Source organism: Schistocerca serialis, chromosome 3 (genome assembly GCF_023864345.2).
Source record: "Schistocerca serialis cubense isolate TAMUIC-IGC-003099 chromosome 3, iqSchSeri2.2, whole genome shotgun sequence".
In the NCBI taxonomy this organism is placed as follows: domain Eukaryota; kingdom Metazoa; phylum Arthropoda; class Insecta; order Orthoptera; family Acrididae; genus Schistocerca; species Schistocerca serialis.
Window position 1 is genome coordinate 676,215,833 of NC_064640.1, and position 19,364 is coordinate 676,235,196.

The following is a 19,364-nucleotide window of genomic DNA, read 5'->3' on the forward strand; positions in this document are numbered from 1 at the left end:
ATTTTGTTTCAACAATCAGACTGAAAAAGGAAAGAAGAATTGAAGATTCATCATGAGGAGCCAGAGGAGGAATGAGCAAGATACATGTTAGTCATAGATATGTGTACATCTTCTCACAAAATTAATTTTTAAATTTTGTGTCCACATTATTTGTTAGCATATATCTTTATGCAAATAATACAGGATGATTCCAGAATGAGATTTTCACTCTGCAGCGGAGTGTGCGCTGATATGAAACTTCCTGGCAGATTAAAACTGTGTGCCCGACCGAGACTCGAACTCGGGACCTTTGCCTTTCGCGGGCAAGTGCTCTACCAACTGAGCTACCGAAGCACGACTCACGCCCGGTACTCACAGCTTTACTTCTGCCAGTACCTCGTCTCCTACCTTCCAAACTTTACAGAAGCTCTCCTGCGAACCTTGCAGAACTAGCACTCCTGAAAGAAAGGATATTGCGGAGACATGGCTTAGCCACAGCCTGGGGGATGTTTCCAGAATGAGATTTTCACTCTGCAGTGGAGTGTGCGCTGATATGAAACTTCCTGGCAGATTAAAACTGTGTGCCCGACCGAGACTCGAACTCGGGACCTTTGCCTTTCGCGGGCAAGTGCTCTACCAACTGAGCTACCGAAGCACGACTCACGCCCGGTACTCACAGCTTTACTTCTGCCAGTACCTCGTCTCCTACCTTCCAAACTTTACAGAAGCTCTCCTGCGAACCTTGCAGAACTAGCACTCCTGAAAGAAAGGATATTGCGGAGACATGGCTTAGCCACAGCCTGGGGGATGTTTCCAGAATGAGATTTTCACTCTGCAGCGGAGTGTGCGCTGATATGAAACTTCCTGGCAGATTAAAACTGTGTGCCCGACCGAGACTCGAACTCGGGACCTTTGCCTTTCGCGGGCAAGTGCTCTACCAACTGAGCTACCGAAGCACGACTCACGCCCGGTACTCACAGCTTTACTTCTGCCAGTACCTCGTCTCCTACCTTCCAAACTTTACAGAAGCTCTCCTGCGAACCTTGCAGAACTAGCACTCCTGAAAGAAAGGATATTGCGGAGACATGGCTTAGCCACAGCCTGGGGGATGTTTCCAGAATGAGATTTTCACTCTGCAGCGGAGTGTGCGCTGATATGAAACTTCCTGGCAGAGTGTGAGTCTCCGCAATATCCTTTCTTTCAGGAGTGCTAGTTCTGCAAGGTTCGCAGGAGAGCTTCTGTAAAGTTTGGAAGGTAGGAGACGAGGTACTGGCAGAAGTAAAGCTGTGAGTACTGGGCGTGAGTCGTGCTTCGGTAGCTCAGTTGGTAGAGCACTTGCCCGCGAAAGGCAAAGGTCCCGAGTTCGAGTCTCGGTCGGGCACACAGTTTTAATCTGCCAGGAAGTTTCATATCAGCGCACACTCCGCTGCAGAGTGAAAATCTCATTCTGGAAACATCCCCCAGGCTGTGGCTAAGCCATGTCTCCGCAATATCCTTTCTTTCAGGAGTGCTAGTTCCGCAAGGTTCGCAGGAGAGCTTCTGTAAAGTTTGGAAGGTAGGGGACGAGGTACTGGCAGAAGTAAAGCTGTGAGTACCGGGCGTGAGTCGTGCTTCGGTAGCTCAGTTGGTAGAGCACTTGCCCGCGAAAGGCAAAGGTCCCGAGTTCGAGTCTCGGTCGAGCACACAGTTTTAATCTGCCAGGAAGTTTCATATCAGCGCACACTCCGCTGCAGAGTGAAAATCTCATTCTGGAAACATCCCCCAGGCTGTGGCTAAGCCATGTCTCCGCAATATCCTTTCTTTCAGGAGTGCTAGTTCTGCAAGGTTCGCAGGAGAGCTTCTGTAAAGTTTGGAAGGTAGGAGACGAGGTACTGGCAGGAGTAAAGCTGTGAGTACCGGGCGTGAGTCGTGCTTCGGTAGCTCAGTTGGTAGAGCACTTGCCCGCGAAAGGCAAAGGTCCCGAGTTCGAGTCTCGGTCGAGCACACAGTTTTAATCTGCCAGGAAGTTTCATATCAGCGCACACTCCGCTGCAGAGTGAAAATCTCATTCTGGAAACATCCCCCAGGCTGTGGCTAAGCCATGTCTCCGCAATATCCTTTCTTTCAGGAGTGCTAGTTCTGCAAGGTTCGCAGGAGAGCTTCTGTAAAGTTTGGAAGGTAGGAGACGAGGTACTGGCAGAAGTAAAGCTGTGAGTACCGGGCGTGAGTCGTGCTTCGGTAGCTCAGTTGGTAGAGCACTTGCCTGCGAAAGGCAAAGGTCTCGAGTTCGAGTCTCAGTCGGGCACACAGTTTTAATCTGCCAGGAAGTTTCAATACAGGATGAGTTTTTCCCATTGTACAAGAAAGTTGTTTAGTTGCCTTTTACTACCACAATCACATCTAAACCCATTGGAAGTTCTTTCAATTTGTCTTGCATCATCAGCTGAATTAAATCTGCCTGAGTGCTTTTTATTTCATAAATTGAATGGAACAGACAGTGGTTAATACTAAAACAAAGTAGTCTTTGTTATGCACTGTACAGTGTCTTGTAAATGCAAACATATAAATAATGTCATTCAACACTGTTGACTTCTCTGCTCTTAAAACTCAAAATGCTACACTCCTTGATGAGCTGACACATGCTGCACTGTTTCAAAATGTCCAGCTCAACATCCAAGTTTCATTTTTCACTGTCTTCACAGCTGAACATGTCTCACTGTCTGATAGTGAATCTACACAGCTTATACCTCTATCACATCGTATTTTGATCCACCATTTGTGATTTTCCACTGCAGGTGTTAATTTATACAGGTGTCACACTGCACCCGAGTACTAAGAAATATCTGTTAAATATTAACTTCATCTAAGCTTTACTAATTATGCTAGCAGCTATTCTTTATTAAAACCTAACTACTATGTCACATTTCACTCTGCTATTTTCTCAATAACGTTCATATGTTTATGGTCAATCTTCAAACAGGACATTACTTCAAAATGTAATGATGTCTCCAGGTGTTTGGATTAATTATTTGTTCAATCTGCATGCATTGCTCAGTCATCTATTACACATGAATTTCTCAGAACTTACTTTTGGAGGAAAGCACTGCACTGATCTATTAATTTTACCCACAATTGAACTGATATCTATGCGCTGTCCTGTGCTAAATCCACAACTGTCCGGCCTACTACATCTTACTGATATTGTCACTAACATGCTAAACAAGTAATGACAATGAATTTTCATCTCATCCTTCTCTCTTAAAATGCTTTTTAAAATGTGTTTATATTTTATATTCAATAATAAAGTTCAATATCTGAGTCTCTCTCTCTCTCTCTCTCTCTCTCTCTCTCTCTCTCTCTCTCTCTCTCCCTCCTATAATCCCAGAAGCAGAAGCTCAAGTAGTAAGACAAGGCTCTGCAATTTTCCCTACTGAAATATCATAATACTGTTCAGCATACATTGAAATTTTATCTCACTTTTTACACTGATGGCTGGTAACTGAATTCCTATAATACATAACAGAAGTATTATTGAGGTACATATCCAAATATATTATGACTTGAGTGTTGTTCCAGTTGCCTTTAAAGACAATGGATACAGAACTCACTTGTTTTCAGGGAGTATTGTTTTATAGACATTATCATTACAATATAATAATCAATATTAATTTTACTAACCAAAGTCAGCAATTTTCACATGCAAGTTGTGATCAAGGAGTAGATTCTCTGGTTTCAAATCTCGATGAACAATCATATGTCTGTGACAGTAGTCAACACCAGATATTATCTGTTGGAAGAAACGGCGTGCCTCATACTCCTTGAGCTGAAAAAAAAAGAGGGAAAAACACACACAGTAATTTATGAGCATAACAGACAAAGTGTCATTGTCACCATCTGAGCAGGTTGAAATATTGACCTCATCAAATACCAAAATAGTTTTACTGTTACATGTTTGGAGGCAGAATGTTTCCAACTTCATAGTTTAGAGAGTATTAAGACTGTAGAGCAGTCCTGTATACATGCTTTAGTACTGAATACACTGAAAGAGGCAAAAATATTAAGATCCAGATGGGTCAAGAAAATATCTTCAAATTCTATGTCATTAACATCACTAACAGTCAGATACTGGTCGCTGTATGGTATAATTTTTCTTTCAGGGTAATGCCATAAAACATCTAACAGGGAATTTTACTAACAGTTGTTTTACAAGTTTCAGTATCCCACCCTCCTCCCCCAACCAATCATGCACCTTGCTATAATTGGCTGGCTTGCATACAGCAGTGACACAGATAGTAGGTACAATCACATCTAAAGAGTATCTGTGGAAAGACCAGACTCTCAAAATTATGATTCATGAAGAGGGGCAGCAGTCTTTTCAGTAGTTTCTGGGGCAACATTCAAGATGATTGACTGATTTTACTTTGTAACTTTAATAACGAGCAAAGCCTTACTATAGTGATATTTTGAATGCCTGAAAGCAAGAGGAAACTGCAGTTACTATATTTAGTAAGGACAAGCTGCTCTACTGTATGGTTTAATTATGATTGCATCCTCTTGCGTGCAGTATTCTGGAGGTAAAATTATCCTTCATTCAGATCTTCAAGCAGGGACTGCTCAGGGGACTGTTGTCACCAAGAAAAACAAATATGTGTACGGGTTGGAGGGTGGAATGTTAAATATATCAATTCAGTAGGTACATTAGGAATTTAAGATGAGATAAATGGATATCCAGCCATGGGAGTACAGGGTTATCAACACAAAATCAAATAACGGTAGTGCAGGAGTATGTCTAATAATGAATAAGAAAATAGGAATGAGGATGAACCACTCTGACCGGCATAGTGAATGCAGTATCATAGTCACGTCAGATAAAATGTCAACAACCTCCACTGTAGTATAAGTTTATAGGCCTACCAACTCCACAGATGAAGAAGGGATTGGAAGTATGTATGGTGCAATAAAATAAATTACAGATTATTAAAGATGAAAATTTAATTGTAATCATGAACTGCAATTCAATAGTAAGGAAAAAGAGATGGGACGTGGAAAATATGCAAGAACAGAGGTTATTGTCTCAAAGGAAGCATTAGGCAATGATTGACTAAAAAATTGGGATGGAACACGATAGAAGATGAATGGGTAGCTTTGAGAGATGGCATAGTGGGGGCAGCAGAATATCAAATAGGCAACAAGAGCAGGCTCAGAAGAAATCCTTGGATAACACATGTGATACTGAATTTAATTGACAAAAGGAGAACATATTAACAAGAGTTGACAATAGTGCAAAATGGGTAAGCAAGAATGGGTGGAGGAGAAAGCAAAACTGTAGAAGTACACATGACTCTGGTAAAGATAGATGCAGCCTAAAGGAAAATTAAGAAAGACAAGCAATTGTTTGAATAGCAACAGCTCACATGGCAACCACGTTCTACACAAAGTAGGTAAAACTGAAAGGAGGAAGGAATATGAAGATGGGCTGTATAAAGGAAAGAAACTTGAAGACAATATTATGGAGAGGGAAGAGAAAATTAATGAAAATGAGATGGGGTACAAAATACTGTGAGAATAATTTGATGGAGCACTGAAAGACCTAAGGCAAAACAAGGAACTTTGAGTAGACAAGATTCCCTTATGAGAATTATTCGGATCCTTGTGAGAAAATACCATGACAAAACTATTTATATGGTGGGCAAGATATATAAGGTAGGCAAAATATCCTTAGACTTCAAGAACAACATAATGATTCAAATTCTAAAGAAGACAGGTACCACCTGGTGTGAATATTATCTAACCATTAATTTAATAAATCATGGTTGCAATATACTGACACAAATTATTTATAGAATGGAAGGTTGCAATATACTAACACAAATTATTTACAGAAGGATGGAAATACTGGCATAGGCCAACCACAGTGGATATCAGTTCGGGTTTCAGAGAAATGTAAAAACAAGCAAGGCAATACTTACCTTACAACTTATCTTAGAATATTAGTTAAAATGTGGAAAATCTATGTTTTTAACATTTGTAGATTAGAGAAAAGTTTCAACAATGTTGAATGAAATACACTATTTGAAATTCTGAAGGTTGCAGGGATAAAATGCAGGGGGAAAGGAAATTTTCACAATGTATGGTGCAAGCAGGAAAGGATATTTTTACTACCTGTGATGCAAGCTGTGTTGTACAGTGTTTAGCATTGCTGGCTTGTGTGCTGCAGGTCGCCAGTTCAAATCTGACCACCATCCATTATCTGTTATTTAGTAGTTATCATTTCTGAAAGGTTCTTGAAATATCTTATATTTCTAACATTTATATATTCTGAGCTATTTGTTGTTTGTATAAACACCAGCCATCTTCAATATTTAATGTTTGTACAAATAGCTGCATCTCTGTCCAGGAGTCTGGTTCTGTTCTGTCTGTATGATGGGGGTCAGTAATACACATGCTTTCAATTCTAAATTTTGTGCCTCACTGATGACTCTACCTTTGGATTTGGACTTGATTGTGGTTTTGATGTGACACTGTTTGGTGGATGCACTGGGTATTACAGAACATTTTCATCACCTCAGTTCCAATTAGGCTACATAAAAGCCATCACAAACACAGATGGGAACCAGAATACAAGCAGTACATTGTTCCTAACATCCAAATATTCAAGAGCGCAGCCCAGCAGTGGTTTGGGAACAACAAGGAGCTCAATGGCTGGAACAAATTCCAGGACAAACTGAAGAAAACAATTGGCAACAATCAAGGATAAGTCCACTTAGTGTAAGAATGATTGAATTACAGGGTAGCCTATAGTATCCAGAGGAAATGACACAGTCATGCAAAAAGAATGTTCTGATATTAAGCCACACCATGAATCCGAATATGACAGAAGCCAACAAAATCTCACACCCGATGAAAGGGATCGCAGAAGACATATAGTAAGCTCTGCTGCTAAAGAATGTCATGGTAACAGAAGAATTCTTCATGTTTCAATACATTAGAAATAACAGCCAACCAGTTGCAAACTACAGGTTTATTAAACCTTGACCATGGTTTTGACAATTTTAAAACTATCTTCTTCAGAAGATATAGGATGTAAAATTATATTATCTATAGTTAAAGTGGGAGTTGTTGACTCTGTATACTACATGTCATCCATTAACCACCATGTAAATATATTACACAAAAGTTGTATCTGTCTGTGTATGAAGGGAAGCCATGTTCAAAATCATGAAATTATTCAAGTGGTGCCAACAAATAAAAGAAATGCAACAGAAAAAGAGTCAGGTGAAAGAGGTATAACAGATTGCCGAATGTAGTCATTACAGCAGTTGTGGAAGATCACCATGAGCTCACTTCTCTCGTTTGTCAGATAGTACAAAAAGAGATACAGCAGTGTATGGCAGCCAGACATGTCCAGCCAAGTACACAAGAGATAGCAGCCATGAATGTTGACTCCATACATCAGAAGGTAATACAGAATGTCAAAGTACAGGTGCATCAATCTTTAGCACTATTTGTCACCACTAGTTGAACATGGCACGAAGAAAGGATTCTATCAATGCAGACTTATGCCACAACTATCAAATGGCTATCCAACATCTGACCAACGCAGATGCAGCCAAATCCTGTACCAAGTACAATGCCCCATGAAAGAAGACATCAGGAGGATGCAAGAGAACATACCTGTGTTTTCACTGTGAACACTCTGGACACACTGTAGATTACTGCAGACAAAAAAAGACAAGTTTGTGATGACTACAATGCTGCCAGACATCATCAACCACCACAGCCGGCCGGAGTGGCCGAGCGGTTCTAGGCGCTTCAGTCTGGAACCGCGAGACCGCTACAGTCGCTGGTTCGAATCCTGCCTCGGGCATGGCTGTGTGTGTCCTTAGGTTAGTTAGGTTTAAGTAGTTCTAAGTTCTAGGGGACTGATGACCTCAGATGTTAAGTCCCATAGTGCTCAGAGCCATCAACCACAACAGTCTATTCATGTCAGTCAACCGCATACAATTACAGTCAACCAGTGGGATGAAACCCATCACCTTACCCTAGACAAGGTCATTCCCCAACATGCCTTAGCCATACCCCATCACTGTCCAGACATACCAGTTGCTTTCCTAGCCACTAATTTCAGGAAAACTAAGAGAGGCATTCATTAATGGGGACGGATGAAAATCCTTCATGGACAACAGTCACCAAGATGTCAAGAAATCTCATTATCATCATCATGACACCCAACCAACACAGGTGCTTCTTGACTCAGGGGCTTTCTTTTCAGTAAGGTTGGATGCTTACCATCATCACCTAAAGAAAGCGGTGTTCCATGATATGAAATCGATTGTGCTGAAAGTCACAAATGAGAAATAAATCCAGCTGACAGGTAGGTGTACTGTAAGAATAACTATCAGTGATGGAACACAGCCCTTCGAATTTGTCATTTTTACACAATCTAGTCATTATATTATTCTCAGATGGGACTACATGTAGGCATTACAAGCAATCATAGTGTGTGGAAGATCAGAGCTCCAGATTGATGAAGCTATTCCAAGAAACACACATAATAAAGATTGCTCTGGGCAGTTGTTTGCTGGTGAAGATGATGTTATCCTGCCATCATCGATGAGATGAGTTCCAGAGATCAATCAAGATGTTCAGTTAAGCTGTGAAGCTTTTGTCAACTGCAAAAGGCTACTCACAAGGGAACCTCCCCATCGCACTCCCCTCAGATTTAGTTATAAGTTGGCACAGTGGATAGGCCTTGAAAAACTGAACACAGATCAATCGAGAAAACAGGAAGAAGTTGTGTGGAAGTATGAAAAAAATAAGCAAAATATACAAACTGAGTAGTCCATGTGCAAGATAGGTAGCATCAAGGATAGCGTGAGCTCAAGAGCGCCGTGGTCCCGTGGTTAGCGTGAGCAGCTGCGGAACGAGAGGTCATTGGTTCAAGTCTTTCTTCGAGTGAAAAGTTTACTTTCTTTATTTTTGCAAAGTTATGATCTGTCCGTTCGTTCATTGACGTCTCTGTTCACTGTAATAAGTTTAGTGTCCGTGTTTTGCGACCGCACCGCAAAACCGTGCGATTAGTAGACGAAAGGACATGCCTCTCCAATGGGAACTGAAAACATTTGATCGCAAGGTCATAGGTCAACCAATACCTCCACAGGAAAACACGTCTGATATATTCTATACGACATTGGTGACGGCATGTGCGTCACATGACAGGAATATTTTGTCGACCCACCTAACTTGTACACTTGGCGAATGGGTAAAAAGATTCTTCTACCTTGCCCAATTTAGGTTTTCTTATGGATGTGACAATCACTCCCAAAAAAGTGATGAAAACGTAAGAGTTTGTCACATAAACTAAAAATAAAAAATTAAAGTTTTCACTCGAAGGAGGATTTGCACCAGCGACCTCTCATTCCGCAGTTGCTCCTGCTAACCACGGGACCACAGCGCTCCTGAGCTAACAGTGTCCTTAATGTTAATTTTCTTGCGCATCAACTACTCAGTTGGTATATTTTGCTTATTTTTTCATAGTTCCACACGACTTCTTCCTGTTTTCTCGATCGATCTGTGTTCAGTTTTTCAAGGCCTATCCACTGAGCCAACTTGTAACTAAATCTGAGGGGGGTGCGATGGGGAGGTTCCCTTGTCAGAATCACAAAGGCAACCTACCAGCGATGATCATAAGCACTGTACATGGTCAAGGAGAATTTTGGATCACTAACTGTCATGAACAGCAACAGCTCATCCCTAAAGGTATGTGCACAGGGACAGCTGAACCAATCCAGCAAAGGCAACTTAATGTCATCAATGAACAATGTACAGTGCTACCACTGCAGATAACACACAGGAGGAAGTTACTATTGAACTGCCAATAAGATCTGGTTTAACTGAGGACTGCTGGCGAGTGATAGTCATTCTGCATCAATTTTCAGATATTTTCAAATCCAGGGGTGATGTAAGACAGACCAAGCAGTCCACAGCAAAACACTATACAAGACTGGGGATAATCCATCAATCAGTCAGTGCTCACATAGAGTGCCACTGGCTGAAAAACTGGAAATCTGTGGTAAGTTCCTATGGGACCAAACTGCTAATATCATCGGTCCCTAGGCACTACTTAACTTAATCTAATTTAAACTAACTTACGCCAACAACACCACACACATCCATACCCGAGGGAGGACTTGAACCTCCGACGGGGGTTGCCGCACGAGCCGCAGCAAGGCGCCTTAGACCGCACAGCTACCCCGCGTGGCTGCCACTGGCTGAATGACAGATAATCTAAGAGGAAATGGAGAAGATGCTGGACTGATCCTTCAGAGGGTCCTTCATCCTCTCCTATAGTCCTTGTTAAGAAGAAAGGTGGTACATGTCACTTCTGTGGTGACTACGAATGACTGATCAGAATCATGAAGAAAAATGTCCATCCATTGCCTCACACTGGCGATACTCTAGACTGCTTGGTAGCAGCAAAGTATTTTTTCACCTATGGACATGCAGATAGGCTACTGGCAAATCAATACTACTGAAGCTCACATGGAAAAGATGGACTCCATAAATCCTGACAGCCTCTATGAATTTGAGGTTATGCTGTTGGATTGTGTAATGTACCAGCCATATTACATTTGATGGTCAATCTGCCTTGGCATCTAAAATGGATGACAAATCTTTGTTATCTGGATGACACTGTGGTTTTCTCAAGGAGATTTAAAGAATGTCTGAGCTGCCTGACAACCATGTTGAAGCATGTTCAGACTGCAGGTCTTTGCCTGAAACCACAGAAGTGCCTCTTCATTGCCCAAGAAATAAAAATTTTGGGACACCTAGTGAATGAACATGGGATTCTATCCCAGTTCAGAGAAAATAAGAGTGGTCACAGATTTTCTGACTCCTTGGCACATTTGTGATGTGAGAAGTTTTCTTGGAATGTGGTGATACAACTGGGACTTCATAAAGGACTTCTGTACATTGCACACAATACTGCAAGGTGAGAAAAAAAGTTCATGGAAAGAGGTGCAAGAAAGAACTTTGCTTGATTTTAAGGAGTTGCTAACACATTCTCTGGTTCTCACATTGTACATTGAGAATGTCGAGACAGAACTTTACACCATCCCAGTTCATTTATGGTCAGGTATCTGGAAGTATTTCCACAATGGTTCAAATGGCTCTGAGCACTATGCGACTTAACTTCTGAGGTCATCAGTCGCCTAGAACTTAGAACTAATTAAACCTAAGGACATCACACACATCCATGCCCGAGGCAGGATTCGAACCTGCGACCGTAGCGGTCACGCGGTTCCAGACTGAAGCGCCTTTAACCGCACGGCCACATCGGCCGGCCATTTCCACAATGCTCCAGTATCAAGTTACCTCAGATTTGTAAAGAATCTATACAGAATCAGTTGCAGGTGTCACTGGCCAGGTCTCTACAGATCTGTTAGATGCCATGTGAGCCTCTGAAACAAATGCCAACCATGAAAGCACATGCTGCAATAACCTCCAGGGCATCTGGCACCAATACTGCTTGCAACAGTGCTATTCCACCGAATTGGAATCTACCTCTAGTGGAGGTACCTGAAGTCAGCAAACAGGACTCAATGGATAATTGTCTGTACTGACTACCTCAGCCACTATGCTGTTACTACAGTTGTGTCAACAGCCGGATGTCTGCATATTCTAAAGTTCCCTGTCGAAGACACCATTTTGAAGCACAGAGCACCCTGTGTGATGATCTCTCATCTTGGAAAAGTTCTCCAGTCAAGGCTAATATCGAAGGTAATTTCACATTGCGATACCACCACCAGGATGAGAACTGCCAACCATCCACAAAGGAATCATTCAAAGAACACTTTAAAGTGTTGGCAGATATGCTTTCAATGTATATCTATGTCAAACAGAGGGATGAAGTTATGCTGTTTGGGCTGTGTAATGTTCCAGCCATATTCAAACATTTGGCAGACAACCTACTTCAGCACCTTAAATGGACGTCAAGTCTTTGTTACCAGAGAAGCAAGACACTACAGGTTTCACACCACTGTTTCTGCTCTTCTATCACAAGACCAAAATGACACTGAATATGCTGTTCCTGTTTCAACCAGACAATATTCATGATGAGAACATGAAACACCTCATTAACAGGATTGAAGAAGAATGGCTGCTGGCTCACAATAGACCCTGGATGCCCGAAAGTGGGAAATATCTTATGTTTGTATATTTTAGAATATTCATTGTTTCTATAAAAAATGAGCATTCTAGAATATTTGATGTTTATACAAATAGCTGCATTCTCTGTACATGAGTTCAGTTCTGTTCTGGCTGTATGTTGGTGTCAGTAATAAATGTGCTTTCAGTGTTGTGCATCATTTACAACCTTGCCTTCAGATTTGGACTCGAATGTGGTTTCAACGTGACAATACTGTCAACTTGTACTAGCAAAATAGCTGAAAATGGATGAAGTAGAGTGGATATGAGAGGGAGAGGGAGAGGGAGAGGGAGAGAGAGAGAGAGAGAGAGAGAGAACATGTTGCATACTAAATCCCTCTCTCCTTTTATAGTACACAGGGCCAAAAGTGGGCCGGTCATGTCAACTTCACACTGAAGAGGGAAGGAGAAATACAGGAATTCCTACCAAAGGCTCCCACAGTAGGTCCCCATTGCAATCGCTTGGGTTGGGATGTGGCACTATTTGTGGGAATTCCGGTTGATCGAAGAAGTCTGGAGCAAACGTGTAGGGGGGGGGGGGGGGGGGGGGGGGGGGGGCAGCCCATCTGCTGCTGTCATGGGCACTGGTAAGACAGCATGTAGCGTGCTGACAGCCGATGTTGTTGGCACATTCTGGTTTGCAGCATGCAAAACAGATGGCGCCACAGAAAGGGCAGTGACACTGTTGATGTTATGGGATACAATCTGAACACAGTCTGACAGCACAAACTTTTTTGGGGTCCTCTGACAATGACGGGGAGGAAGCCAACAATGCACTTCCATTTGTTTGCACGATGGCAGGAGATCACTAACTACTGTTTCACTGGACTACGAGAAAAAAGGGTGCTTGGTAAATAGGATGAAGATGCTGATTGGATGTCACCAGTTGCTCACAGATCACAGCACTAGATAATGCTGTTAACAACATCGACACCAGAGGAATCGTGAAACATTTAAATACATCACTCAAGGTGGGATCAGAGGCCTATAAAGCTTTTGCACTAATTTCTCAATCAGGAGCAGGATGGATAATATCATCGTAGATTAAAGCAGTCCACATGTGAAGCACCACACTGTTTACAGGAAAAGGAAAAACCATACTTGCGTGGCAGATCTTGTAAGTCCACAGCCCGTGCTGCATAGGATTGCTTACACTGCTTAACATGTTGATTAAATTTGAGCCTAGCTGCAACAATGTGAGTTAGGTGACTAATAGTCAGTCCACAAAACATAAACATCAGAAAAAGTTGAACCACAAGGCTATAAGAGTGAGAGTAATTTTTGCATCACTTTGTACAGTTTACGATTAGAAGAAAGCAAGAGCACCCACTGGTGTTTAGAGTCAGTTATTTGCTTGACTTGCAGTAAAAAACAAAACAATATCAATAGACCTCCCAACTCTAATGTGCCTTGTCAAAACAAGTGAATGATGGATGGTCAGGCACATAAACTGCACACACCAACTGTTGTTGGTTGGGCAGAAGCTTTAACAGCTGTGTCAGCTATTGCCAGTGCAGTTCCCACTATTTTGCTTGCTGTTGCAACTGCTGCTGCCACATTTTAGAAACTAAAGAATAGATGCCTCACTGAAATAGTTGCACAGAGAGAAAGCCCTCATCACCACTCATCTAACCTACTCTACACAGGTAGAACACAGTTTACATCTACATCTACATCTACATCTACATCCACATTTATACTCTGCAAGCCACCCAACGGTGTGTGGCGGAGGGCACTTTACGTGCCACTGTCATTACCTCCCTTTCCTGTTCCAGTCGCGTATGGTTCACGGGAAGAACGACCGTCTGAAAGCCTCTGTGCGCGCTCTAATCTCTCTAATTTTACATTCGTGATCTCCTCGGGAGGTACAAGTAGGGGGAAGCAATATATTCGATACCTCATCCAGAAACGCACCCTCTCGAAACCTGGCGAGCAAGCTACACCGCGATGCAGAGCGCCTCTCTTGCAGATTCTGCCACTTGAGTTTATTAAACATCTCCGTAACGCTATCACGGTTACCAAATAACCCTGTGACGAAATGCGCCGCTCTTCTTTGGATCTTCTCTATCTCCTCCGTCAGACCGATCTGGTACGGATCCCACACTGATGAGCAATACTCAAGTATAGGTCAAACGAGTGTTTTGTAAGCCACCTCCTTTGTTGATGGACTACATTTTCTAAGCACTCTCCCAATGAATCTCAACCTGGTACCCGCCTTACCAACAATTAATTTTATATGATCATTCCACTTCAAATCGTTCCGCACGCATACTCCCAGATATTTTACAGAAGTAACTGCTACCAGTGTTTGTTCCGCTATCATATAATCATACAATAAAGAATCCTTCTTTCTATGTATTCGCAATACATTACATTTGTCTATGTTAAGGGTCAGTTGCCACTCCCTGCACCAAGTGCCTATCCGCTGCAGATCTTCCTGCATTTCGCTACAATTTTCTAATGCTGCAACTTCTCTGTATACTACAGCATCATCCGCAAAAAGCCGCATGGAACTTCCGACACTATCTACTAGGTCATTTATATATATTGTGAAAAGCAATGGTCCCATAACACTCCCCTGCGGCACGCCAGAGGTTACTTTAACGTCTGTAGACGTCTCTCCATTGATAACAATATGCTGTGTTCTGTTTGCTAAAAACTCTTCAATCCAGCCACACAGCTGGTCTGATATTCCGTAGGCTCTTACTTTGTTTATCAGGCGACAGTGCGGAACTGTATCGAACGCCTTCCGGAAGTCAAGAAAAATAGCATCTACCTGGGAGCCTGTATCTAATATTTTCTGGGTCTCATGAACAAATAAAGCGAGTTGAGTCTCACACGATCGCTGTTTCCGGAATCCATGTTGATTCCTACATAGTAGATTCTGGGTTTCCAAAAACGACATGATACTCGAGCAAAAAACATGTTCTAAAATTCTACAACAGATCGACGTCAGAGATATAGGTCTATAGTTTTGCGCATCTGCTCGACGACCCTTCTTGAAGACTGGGACTATCTGTGCTCTTTTCCAACCATTTGGAACCCTCCGTTCCTCTAGAGATTTGCGGTACACAGCTGTTAGAAGGGGGGCAAGTTCCTTCGCGTACTCTGTGTAGAATCGAATTGGTATCCCGTCAGGTCCAGTGGACTTTCCTCTATTGAGTGATTCCAGTTGCTTTTCTATTCCTTGGACACTTATTTCGATGTCAGCCATTTTTTCGTTTGTGCGAGGATTTAGAGAAGGAACTGCAGTGCGGCCTTCCTCTGTGAAACAGCTTTGGAAAAAGGTGTTTAGTATTTCAGCTTTACACGTGTCATCCTCTATTTCAATGCCATCATCATCCCGTAGTGTCTGGATATGCTGTTTCGAGCCACTTACTGATTTAACGTAAGACCAGAACTTCCTAGGATTTTCTGTCAAGTCGGTACATAGAATTTTACTTTCGAATTCACTGAACGCTTCACGCATAGCCCTCCTTACGCTAACTTTGACATCGTTTAGCTTCTGTTTGTCTGAGAGGTTTTGGCTGCGTTTAAACTTGGAGTGGAGCTCTCTTTGCTTTCGCAGTAGTTTCCTAACTTTGTTGTTGTACCACGGTGGGTTTTTCCCATCCCTCACAGTTTTACTCGGCACGTACCTGTCTAAAACGCATTTTACGATTGCCTTGAACTTTTTCCATAAACACTCAACATTGTCAGTGTCGGAACTGAAATTTTCGTTTTGATCTGTTAGGTAGTCTGAAATCTGCCTTCTATTACTCTTGCTAAACAGATAAACCTTCCTCCCTTTTTTTATATTCCTATTAACTTCCATATTCAGGGATGCTGCAACGGCCTTATGATCTCTGATTCCCTGTTCTGTTCTTACAGAGTCGAAAAGTTCGGGTCTGTTTGTTATCAGTAGGTCCAAGATGTTATCTCCACGAGTCGGTTCTCTGTTTAATTGCTCGAGGTAATTTTCGGATAGTGCACTCAATATAATGTCACTCGATGTTCTGTCCCTACCACCCGTCATAAACATCTGAGTGTCCCAGTCTATATCTGGTAAATTGAAATCTCCACCTCAGATTATAACATGCTGAGAAAATTTATGTGATATGAATTCCAAATTTTCTCTCAGTTGTTCTGCCACTAATGCTGCTGAGTCGGGAGGTCGGTAAAAGGAGCCAATTATTAACCTAGTTCGGTTGTTGAGTGTAACATCCACCCATAATAATTCACAGGAACTATCCACTTCTACTTCACTACAGGATAAACTACTACTAACAGCGACGAACACTCCACCACCGGTTGCATGCAATCTATCCTTTCTAAACACCGTCTGTACCTTTGTAAAAATTTCGGCAGAATTTATCTCTGGCTTAAGCCAGCTTTCTGTACCTATAACGATTTCAGCTTCGGTGCTTTCTATCAGCGCTTGAAGTTCTGGTACTTTACCAACGCAGCTTCGACAGTTGACAATTACAATACCAATTGCTGCTTGGTCCCCGCATGTCCTGACTTTGCCCCGCACCCGTTGAGGCTGTTGCCCTTTCTGTACTTGCCCAAGGCCATCTAACCTAAAAAACCGCCCAGCCCACACCACACAACCCCTGCTACCCGTGTAACTCACACTGGTAGTAACGTAGAGAGCAACAGAATGAAACAGGCGGTTCCCAAGGTAAATGACAGAGGAGATCACAAAATGAATGAATAACAAACGCAAGTCTAGAGTGTAACAAAGTCATCTTAAGCATATACAACAATTGAGAGAGCAATCCAAATCACAAACGAACATCAGGCAAGGTCAAAACTCTACTATTCATGCATATAAGTAAAGGGTTCAGTGACTATCGAGAGATTGGCCAGCATCTACCAGATCATAGTATTTAGCAGTAAACATTCATCAGGGAGTGGCACCACCTCACATGCTTGCCTCACATGGGCACTAGCCACGCCTGTTGCCTGGAGGCTCAGTATCTCTGGTGTGTTCTCCCTGTCAATACTCAGGCTGGGTGGGGAATAAGAATCACTGTTAGATGCCAAGGTAAGGTCTGGTGATCTTGGTACCTAGTTAATTGTACTACCATTATGAATCCAGAGATTAGAGTAAGTGCAGTTGAACCCAAAAGTAAATATACAAATGTGTTCTATCTCAGAAACCATTCAGAATAGGGTTTTTCCTTCAAATAGCATTCCTGTCGTATTTCCAAATATTGAAGATCACATCACTTTCAAATTTCCTACTTCATGATACATACACGAACTAAGATTAGGGCGTGAGGTACTGTTTGAATTATTGGAAGATTGGCCACTGTCACTCCATCATGATGGCATAATAAAACTGTACAATAAATTATCAGAGATTAAAGAAATTGCAAAAATACACTTATTTAAGAAGGCAGCTAAAAAGTATCTGTTATTCAATACATTTTATACATTGGAGGATTACTTGGATAAAACAGAGTAGGGGTTTGGTAAAAGAAAATATTATGCAAATAAATAATAATAATGATTATAGAACATCCAACATTCAACATAACACCTTCACACTATGTTTTTTCCTTCTTTTTTCCTTTTCTAGAAAAACTTACCCCCAAGCTATGCATAGCACAATACTTGCACCTCTTCCTCTTTCTGAGCTCAACATCTCACTCATTATAGAGGGATGCTGACTCAGTTTTTCAGGATAGTAAATGGGAAGTTGCGGTACAGAAAATGGCCCAGAGATCACCAGTGTGTGTGTGTGTGTGTGTGTGTGTGTGTGTGTGTGTGTGTGTGTGTAGTGAGTGAAGTGTTATGAAACAATGTGCGTATAGTGTGTGCAGTGACTGATGGTGAGATATGAGTGAACAGTGTTGCATTACATTATTTAATAAGTTATTTGTAAAAGAAGTATTATATACCAGGAGGAAATCTAATGATTGTCTATAACTAGAAGTCTGCAAATGCATGTGTACACGAATTAGCTTATTCTAAATTTGTCTAAACTTGTAAATACATGTCCTATATCCTCCCTCCATGAACCATGGACCTTGCCGTTGGAGAGGAGGCTTGCGTGCCTCAGCAAGCTGTAGCGGAAGTGCAACCACAACAGAGGGGTATCTGTTGAAAGGTCAGAAAAATGTGTGGTTCCTGAGGAGGGGCAGCAGCCTTTTCAGTAGTTGCAGGGGCAACAGTCTGAATGACTGACTGATCTCGCCTTGTAACACTAACCAAAATGGCTTGCTGTACTAGTACTGCGAATGCCTGAAAGCAAGGGGAAACTACAGCCGTAATTTTTCCTGAGGGCATGCAGCTTAACTGTATGGTTAAATGATGATGACGTTCTCTTGGGTAAAATATTCCAGAGGTAAAATAGTCCACCATTCGGATCTCCGGGCGGGGACTACTCAGGAGGACATCGTTATCAGCAGAAAGAAAACTGGCGTTCTACGGATCAGAGCATGGAATGTCAGATCCCTTAATCGCGCAGGTAGGTTAGAAAATTTAAAAAGGGAAATGGATAGGTTGAAGTTAGATAAAGTGGGAATTAGTGAAGTTCAGTGGCAGGAGGAACAAGACTTCTGGTCAGGTGAATACAGGGCTATAAATACAAAATAAAATAGGGGTAATTCAGGAGTAGGTTTAATAATGAATAAAAAAAATAGGAATAGGGGTAAGCTACTACAAACAGCATAGTGAACGCATTATTGTGGCCAAGATAAATACAAAGCCCATGCCTACCACAGTAGTACAAGTTTATATGCCAACTAGCTCCACAGATGATGAAGAGATTGATGAAATGTATGATGAGATAAAAGAAATTATTCAAATAGTGAAGGGAGATGAAAATTAAATATTCATGGGTGACTGCAATTAGATTGTAGGAAAAGGAAGAGAAGGAAATGTAGTAGGTGAATATGGAATGGGGGTAAGGAATGAAAGGGAAACTGCCTGGTAGAATTTTGCACAGAGCATAACTTAATCATAGCTAACACTTGGGTCAAGAATCATGAAAGAAGGCTGTATACAAGGAAGAGGCCTGGAGATAATGGAAGGTTTCAGATAGATTATATAATGGTAAGACAGAGATTTAGGAACCAGGTTTTAAATTGTAAGACATTACCAGGGGCAGATGTGGACTCTGACCACAGTCTATTGGTTATGAACTCTAGATTAAAACTGAAAAAAATGCAAGAAGGAGGGAATTTAAGGAGATGGAACCTGGATAAACTTAC

The 19,364-nt window shown here is 41.8% G+C and overlaps 1 protein-coding gene across 1 annotated transcript in view; it reads right to left on the reverse strand.

Annotated features, from left to right (window-relative positions):
* Positions 1 to 19,364, reverse strand: part of LOC126470552 (5'-AMP-activated protein kinase catalytic subunit alpha-2) — a 184,753-nt gene that overhangs the window by 128,464 nt on the left and 36,925 nt on the right. The window contains exon 4 of the mRNA XM_050098489.1: positions 3,637 to 3,781. Coding sequence (XP_049954446.1) covers positions 3,637 to 3,781 — 145 coding nt within the window. The remainder of the gene's footprint in view (positions 1 to 3,636; positions 3,782 to 19,364) is intronic.